The 7,887-nt window shown below is 40.3% G+C and overlaps 2 protein-coding genes across 3 annotated transcripts in view; one reads left to right on the plus strand and one right to left on the minus strand.

Moving 5' to 3' along the window:
* Positions 1-231: 231 nt before the first annotated feature.
* On the plus strand, positions 232-3,553 carry arf1 (ADP-ribosylation factor 1). 2 transcript variants are annotated; one of them, XM_035670786.1, is made up of 5 exons: positions 232-331; positions 1,175-1,364; positions 1,536-1,646; positions 1,803-1,927; positions 2,059-3,553. In XM_035670786.1, the coding sequence occupies exons 2-5, from the start codon at positions 1,220-1,222 to the stop codon at positions 2,215-2,217; spliced, it is 540 nt and encodes a 179-aa protein (XP_035526679.1). In that variant the 5' UTR covers positions 232-331; positions 1,175-1,219; the 3' UTR covers positions 2,218-3,553. The 2 variants fall into 2 exon arrangements, with proteins under 2 accessions (XP_035526679.1, XP_035526680.1); XM_035670787.1 differs by having other exon boundaries at positions 260-331; positions 1,201-1,364.
* A 1,071-nt stretch (positions 3,554-4,624) lies between these two features.
* cunh1orf35 (chromosome unknown C1orf35 homolog) overlaps positions 4,625-7,887 on the minus strand; it is a 4,090-nt gene continuing 827 nt past the window's right edge. Inside the window, exons 2-8 of the mRNA XM_035671120.1 lie at positions 7,256-7,406; positions 7,119-7,164; positions 6,939-7,021; positions 6,568-6,640; positions 6,281-6,357; positions 5,980-6,096; positions 4,625-5,329 (exon numbers count right to left, since the gene is read on the minus strand). Coding sequence (XP_035527013.1) covers positions 5,077-5,329; positions 5,980-6,096; positions 6,281-6,357; positions 6,568-6,640; positions 6,939-7,021; positions 7,119-7,164; positions 7,256-7,406 — 800 coding nt within the window. The 3' untranslated portion in view covers positions 4,625-5,076. The remainder of the gene's footprint in view (positions 5,330-5,979; positions 6,097-6,280; positions 6,358-6,567; positions 6,641-6,938; positions 7,022-7,118; positions 7,165-7,255; positions 7,407-7,887) is intronic.

Below are 7,887 nucleotides of genomic sequence, written 5' to 3' on the forward strand. Positions count from 1 at the left end.
TAAAAGACAGATAAAAATAACGCACTATAAAGATATTAAACAAAAATATGCTATCTGGCTGTCTGGCACACTCCCTTGATCAAAGTTGGCATTAATACATTAAAGAGCACCTCAAACGACCTGTGAGTTAAAGTGAGTTAAAGTGAACCAATTGGCCCATATTAAACAATAGAGACGGTGCCTGTAATTCTGTCCTCCGCCACAGGGGGCGACAGCTCCCAGTCTGACGATCACGGAAGTTGTGATGGAACGGAACCTCTGACGTGTCGAGTCGTCGCCATTTTCCTGAGGAAGGAAACGCCTTGAAGAAGGAAGGAAACATATCCACTGTGTAAGTGAGACACTTTCACAAAGCCACTTTAATGCTGTTTAGAGCTTGATTTAGTCGGGTACAAATCCACGCGTTTATAAGCGACAGTGTGTGTGTGTGTGACGGCGGTTGCGGCGGTCGGGAGGCTGAGAGGAAGACAGTGATTTACCGCTGAGAGCTAACTTAACTTTAGCGATTAGCCCACTCGCACTCACTGTACTTTGGTATTTCCCTGTTCGTCTACTCGTGTCTTCAAACTTGTATTATGTTGGCATGAAACAAAACGAAGTACACGTATAAGCATACTGGAAAAGTCGTTTTTTTTTTTATTAAAAAAAACATCTTAAACTGCTCGGACGACTATTAGCATTGTCAGCTAATAGTCGTTGTTTGTTTACGTGTGTTAGTCGGGGAACTTTTAGCAGCTAAATGTCAAAGTACTGTAGTGATCCGCCGTGAGTCCTCACCATATTTGAAAGACACGAGTATACTAAATTGAGGAAGGAGATATTTCATTTCCAGCTGCAATTTCCTTTGTTCGTACCACAGACCTAATATATTTGAATCCAGATAGTTAACGCTAGAAGAGTCTTTTTCTGTAAATTCCCTCAGAAAAGAGGCATTTATATCTCAGAAAAAACAGATGCTTAGCTCTGTAACTGGAACATAGTGTTAATATACATGAATGGCACAAGCTGCTGTTTTAAAATGTGCTTTTTATATTATCTTCTAGCAAATATAAGAGAAGTGAAGTTTTGACTCATCGTTTTAGCTTTACTCCAAACCACGTTAGACCAGTCCAATTGCCACACCCTTCTTCTGTGTCACCCTAATTTTAACAATTTATTTGTTGCTTCTCCTCAGGTTTTTTTGTTTGTTTGCCAAAGTAGGTTCCCATCACCAGCTGCCATGGGGAATATGTTCGCAGGGCTCTTTAAAATGTTCGGGAAGAAGGAGATGAGGATCCTGATGGTGGGTCTAGATGCTGCAGGAAAGACCACTATTTTGTACAAGCTCAAACTTGGAGAGATTGTGACTACTATTCCCACAATAGGTAGGTCAAACAATAAAAAGTAAAATAATGCTGTTTAACCTGACTGTTAACGTGTCAGCAATAGTACTTTTCAATGAAGTGGGGGGCCCCCAAAAAGTTTTTTATATTGTCTTGAAATTAGAACTTTTAAGTGTATTTTTAATCTGATTATTTGTTTTTCTTTCCCTTTAGGTTTCAACGTAGAGACGGTAGAGTACAAGAACATCAGTTTCACGGTGTGGGATGTCGGTGGTCAAGACAAAATTCGACCGCTGTGGCGTCATTACTTCCAGAACACACAGGGTACGTTCGGTTATGTTAAAGTCTTTGTGCATGACATTCGTTAATAAGTACACATTCACTCAATTGTCACTGCTTTGTATTTAAAAGGTACTTTACACGTAGCATGCAAACAGACCCATTACATGTCCCCCATTTATTTATTTTTTCTTCTTTCAGGTCTCATCTTTGTTGTGGACAGCAACGACAGAGAGCGGTGTACAGAGGCTCGTGAAGAGCTCATGAGGATGTTGGCAGAGGAGGAGCTGCATGATGCTGTCCTATTAGTATTTGCCAACAAACAGGTAAGTCCCACTTAAACAAACACAAACTTTGATATAAGCAGGTGTATATCATTTACAGTTTCCTGCAGGTTTTTTCCCGTTGTATTCACAGGATTGGCTTCTAATGTTTCCTCCCTGTTTAATGTTTGTAGGACCTACCAAATGCTATGAACGCAGCAGAACTCACGGACAAGCTGGGGCTTCATAGCCTACGCAATAGACACTGGTACATCCAGGCAACCTGTGCCACCACCGGGGACGGCCTCTATGAAGGACTGGATTGGTTGTCTAATCAGCTCAAGAACCATTAATAATCATCTGCTATGCACAACTAATCTACTCCACCCAATCTCTGACCTTGCTCTCTACTCTTAAGGTGTTGCAAAACTGAGCTACCTTGTCCAAACAAAGTTCTGGAAGCTGCCCTCACCTGAGATGTTGTTATCACAAACATACAGGCCAGTGGTGGGGGTAATCTATTCTTGTAAAGCTGTCAGGTTTTTTTTATTTTATGTTATTTTATGTAACTGTAAATATATTTGGTAATGGGGCAGCTTATTGCACTCTTTACAAATGGTTATTTCTCTTTCTGGTTGTTGGACAGTCATGTGTGCGTTGAATAAGAAAAGGGACGAGAGGAACAATAATTTACCAGCACATGTTGGCCCCAGGACCTCAATGCAATCTAATGACTTGACATACTGTAGAGAATGATCCACGAGGGGCTTTTAATTTTCTAGAAACTGAATTAAACACAGATGCACTACTTGCAGCTATTCTGGTTACTTTAACCAGTAGCAGCGATTACATGCACCAGCCTCCCAACTTACCATTTAATAAACACTGGCTTTGGCAAATTTGTACTCTGTACTGACATCTCCCTCAAGTTGAGAACTCCCATCTGTGAACACTTACCAGCCTTTGATATAACGTGCGTTGGCTTGAATTAAGAACTGCTGCAGTGACGTCACATCTGCCTGCTTTATGGTTATTTGAAAGGCAGTCTGTGAGTCGGCATTAGATTTTTGTATTTCTGAGTCTCAGGTTTATCATCTGCTGCCTTCGCAGCGAAACTGCATGATGTGGTCTGTTAGTCATTAAGGACATGCATATTTACTGGGTGTTTACATCATTAGGCTGCACAGGAACTATTACCCCACTGAGTACTCATTTCAACAGCCCTAAACTGTAACTTGTGTGTACTGTGTTAGGTAATTGTAACTAAATTAGTTATACACTACAGTGACCCTATGGTCTTGATTAAAGGCTTTAGCAAGTCATGCCTTTTTTATATTCAGTTCAGAATCTGGGAAATGGTGTTTTGATGGCAATACAAAATCAGTTTTGGATACATGTTTAACATAATGCCAGTATTTCTTCCTTTGCAGCTGACTGTCCCTGGGGTAAAAAGGAACCCAGAAATATGCCTTCTTATCAAAGACACGCGTTGCCTCTTATTTTCAAGCTTTTCTAAAAGGTGTGGGTATAACTTCTCTCAAGATGTATCGGATGTGCATTTTTCTTTTTGATTTATGACTGCCTATATATTTGAAAACTATGTTAATCTCTTAGGTTTGTCTGTTTTTTATGTAAAGCTTTTGTGAGAAAAAGGCACTGTAATTAAAGTGACTGGATTAAAAAAAACAATGTTTGTGCAACTTATTTTCATTATTTCACTCTATGCAATAAAAATGCTGAATATTAAGGTGTGGAATGTAGCTTTTGTACCTAATTAGTAGTATATTCTAAAACGTGCACACCTAATCATACACACATTCAACCACAGTGAGTGCTGAGACAGAAACTGTATCAAAATATAGGTTCACTAATATATATATAATAATTTAACAACAAACCCAAAAACTTGTGTCTTAGCAACCTGTTGGGGCCGTCACCCTTTGACCCATGGAGAAATGTGATTGCCCAAGGTGATGTAAACCACAGAATGTTTGGGTAAAAGCAGTAATGTGGAGAGCACACCCTGTCTCACATTGTGTAGGGGTGGCAATCTAGGACAGCATTCTTGCAGGTTGATTAGGCTGCTATGGTTAATGCAGCCAAGCCTATAAAACATGGCAGGAGTGTATGGTGGTGGTGGGAGGGGAGGGAGTTGGAGTCTTGGGTCCCTCATAGGGCTGCTTTGTGTGGCCTCCTCTCCTGCTGCTCCATCAGCTTGGTTTGTGTGTGGCGGTCTAACGGTACTCTGTCATATAAAAGGACCAGCCTGGTTTTTTGCACTCTTCTTTATGAATGCCTTGCTCTTTTTTTAGTGCACCCCCCAGGTGCCAGCCAGCAGAATACCCTCTTTCAGACTGATTCAAGGCAAGTGCAAACACTACACTCTATTATGACCAGTGAAGAGCATTCCAATGGTATCACACCAGTCAGGGAGCTGAACCTAGAACGGTGAGGGATTAAGGAACGCTGGCATGCTCGGGAAAAAGAAAAGGGCCGGAGCTGCCGGGTAGTGCAAGAGGCACAGTGGGATTGAGATGTGCAAGGACGAAAGTGGCATCAAGGAGCATCTTGGAAAAATGTCAAGAAAAACTTAAGACTCACTTACTTGACTCTTCAAATGTAGGCTTGATTTATCCAAGAGATGGCTGCAATGTCCTTCAAATTAATATTCATATTCTGTGTAATGCTGATGTATATTGGGACAAATATTACTACTTTAAAACAGAAATGTTTACATAAAGAATGACAATGCAATATGTATCAGTTTTGGAGATCTTTTAATTCAGCTTCCGTAAACTTTCCAGGAAAATAGCACAGAAGAAATGATGGGATAAATGTTTTTTTATTCTGGATTAATTTTCTGAGATTTCTTGAACAGTACTAGCCACCGGGGCCAGTTCATTGTGTTTACTTTGCAAAATGCATAGTATTTTAACTAATGCAGTACAGACAATACAGAAAATGTGATACTTGGTGGTTTAATCACATAGTATGATAAAAACACAACGCAAAAAACACCAAAAGACACCCGTATCCCAACTTCTTGGCTAAAGATATTAAGACACGAGGCCAAAGCCTGTTAGTCAGACACATCGACCCTTCTCCATCTACAGTCCGTTGGCTGTTTGGGGTAAATGAGGTCTTCACGGGCAGTCAGGCTGCTGTAGAGCGTTCTGTCCATGTTATGCATCTTTGAATTGGGTGGGGGGGCATTAGTCCGAGTCTGTGTCGTGGCGCCGCCTGTGGCTTTGTGTGGCACCAGCAGGGGCCGTCTTGTGGCTGACAGGGTTACGGGGGACAGGAGACCCCCCATCAGAGGAGTCTGTGTCATGTCGCTGCCGTCGGTGATGGGGGTAGGGGGGCTGTCGCTCGCCCTTTGCCCCCCCCCTTGAATGGCTGTCATGGGGTCTGGCTCCACTCTGACTGTGGTATGATGGATTATGATGATGGTGGTCCTTTCTCTGCCTTTAGAGTAAAAGGAAACAATGTATGATTGGGTTGTGATGGATCGGGTAAAGGTGTTGAGTGGAAGAACAAGAAACTGCCAGATGAGCTTTATAGTCACAAACCCAATGGCAACATAACCGGCAATATTTGTGGACATACTTTGGTATATTTAAAATTTGTATCATGAATTCTGCACACTACCATCATATGTTGGTTTATATTATTTCTCTCTCATCCACACAAATGATTGAAGAGCATAAATTATTCAATCATGTTTGTCCATCCCGTCCTACACACCTGATTTACAGGATATATCTGAGGTCTTGTGACACATGCACCTAAATTTAAGAGATAATGCTTCAAGACGCTGTGTGTAGGACAATGCCTTAGTGCCCTCTAGTGCTGACAGAGAAAAGCTTTTGTTTCATAGCAAGTCTATAAGTTTGCAAAATTGGCAAGAATTGGACACAAATATTTAATATACTTACTTAAAATACAATAAAATATTACTGATGCAACTTGCGAGAAGTCTGTAAAAATCAATCTGGTTTGGAAATAGACTTGTACTTATAAATAAAAAAATGTCTTAAGCTACATTTGTAGTGTTCCTGTTCATGTGTGCCCCTTGAGGAAATTACTGAAAGATCTATGTGGAAAAGGCAACCAACCTCTTTCTGTCATCTGAATCTGAGGAGGACGAGTCTCTTCTTCTTTTCTTCTTTTTTTCCTTCTTCTTTTTCTCCTTTTTGCTCTTTTTTTCTTTCTTTTTCTTTTTGCTCTCGTGCCTATAGTGTTAAAGACAAAGAAGTAGATAAAAAGATGTTTATTATTGAAATGAATATGAGAAGCTGGATACAGGGTCACATTTGGTCCAGTAGAACTAAATGTGTTATGTTTTTTGGGTCTATATGGTCTATATAGGTGTTCAGTAAGTTATCTTAGGTGTTAACTAATACAATGCATACTCACTCTGGTTCCACGTCCGCTTTTTCTATACTCTGAGGTGTCTTTGTTGTTGATGTTTCTGGACAAGTGGTTTTGTGGTGCTGTGAAGAAAGCATTTCTTTAACCTTTGCATTGTTGGTTTAGATCCAATCAAATAAACTCACTCACTCTCAACTCTTTATGTATCCTCACTATCAGCAAAAGATATTCAAAAGGTTTGTTTTCCATCAAACTGCTTTGCTCTAACATTATAAACATTTGCGTCTTACAACGTGCAGTGGCATTTGTCAGAGAAAGAAAAAAACACTTACTGTAAAAACCGGCAGTCCTATTTTAGCTGCCTCCTTTTCCTTTTGGGAGAGCACCATTTTCCTTGACCCTGCACTGTAGATGGGAATGCTCATTTATAAACAAATCACTGTGCATTAAAATAAAGGGCTCACTTTACACCACCTAAATGTTGATAGGAACATTTTAATGAGTTTTAACGGAGCAAAACAAAAAGAATATAGTGGAAGGCAGAGACAGATACTGCTTTTTTTACTACCCATAACTGAAAAAAGTCCTTCTGACTTTGTGTAGATGAATACTTTTTGAACACTTGCTAATGTCAGCATGCTGTGATCTGTGATTGGGACTGTCCATGTGGTTTTCTGTATGTAAGAAAAAATAAATAAATCACCTGGAGCTTCCCAAGCCAGAGACACGGTCCACATCTCTCTCTTCACCATCAACCTCTTCCCTTCTGCAAACATCTGCAAGGTCCTGGTGTGAAAATTCAAATCATTCAACCTTTTAAATGAAGACAAGTTATTTAAACATGTTTACAAGCTTTTGATTTAAAGCTGACAAAGTGACATACCTCTTTGGTCAGGCCAGTTGGTTGCCTCTTCATATTCTTGTGCCCCCTAGATGAAGAATGGAGGAGAGGAATTGATTATATGTATCAGCCCACACTTGCCTTTGTTAACCAGTTATTTGATAGGATGTTATACGTACAGGGCAGCCATCAGTGCCTCGTGCTCTGCGGCCTTGACGGCAGCAATTTCTTCTTCTTTGGTCAAAGGCCTGCTGCCTTTTTTATCTTTGGCGTACCATGTCAGATCTTTGCCTTTTTGCCATCGCCCTACTGGGGCCATCAAAGAGTTCCCTGGAAACAACACAGAAGGATTGACTGGGGTTGAGAAATGTGTTATTGCTACTGAATCGTATAGCTCCGTTCTACAGACACTGCTGTAGCGGTAATGTCATCCTGACTCTATAGACAGTGAATAAAGGTGCAAATTGTTTAAGAGCCCCCATAGTTATTTTAATAGGACTTGAAGGATGTAACATTTTCTGTGCCACATTCATTTAAAATGCATGGATGTGAAAAATCAAGCCAATTCAACGTCAATTCAGCAACTCCAACGACTGCCAATTATTCTTGAATTGGGTTCTGTGACATCTAGTTTTGTCTATAAAACATATAAAAGTGTATATACATAAAACTAGTTTCCAGAGCCAAAGCTGCTGTCATCAAATGTCTAGTTTAGTCCAAACAGTCCAAGTTATTCAACATCTGAGAAGCTGGGACCATCAAATATGAGTTTTTTTTGCTTGAAATATTATTGATTGCCAAAACTGTTGCC

The sequence above is a fragment of the Morone saxatilis genome, unplaced genomic scaffold (genome assembly GCF_004916995.1).
Source record: "Morone saxatilis isolate NCDOM2014 unplaced genomic scaffold, NCSU_SB_2.0 Contig23, whole genome shotgun sequence".
Lineage (NCBI taxonomy): Eukaryota > Metazoa > Chordata > Actinopteri > Moronidae > Morone > Morone saxatilis.

Excerpts from the sequence above, each read along its gene's own strand:
- arf1 (XM_035670786.1), top strand. The coding sequence starts at position 1,220 with ATGGGGAATATGTTCGCAGGGCTCTTTAAAATGTTCGGGAAGAAGGAG. Across the intron at positions 1,365-1,535 it reads GACTACTATTCCCACAATAG|GTTTCAACGTAGAGACGGTA; the intron begins GTAGGTCAAACA and ends CTTTCCCTTTAG. Across the intron at positions 1,928-2,058 it reads TAGTATTTGCCAACAAACAG|GACCTACCAAATGCTATGAA; the intron begins GTAAGTCCCACT and ends TAATGTTTGTAG.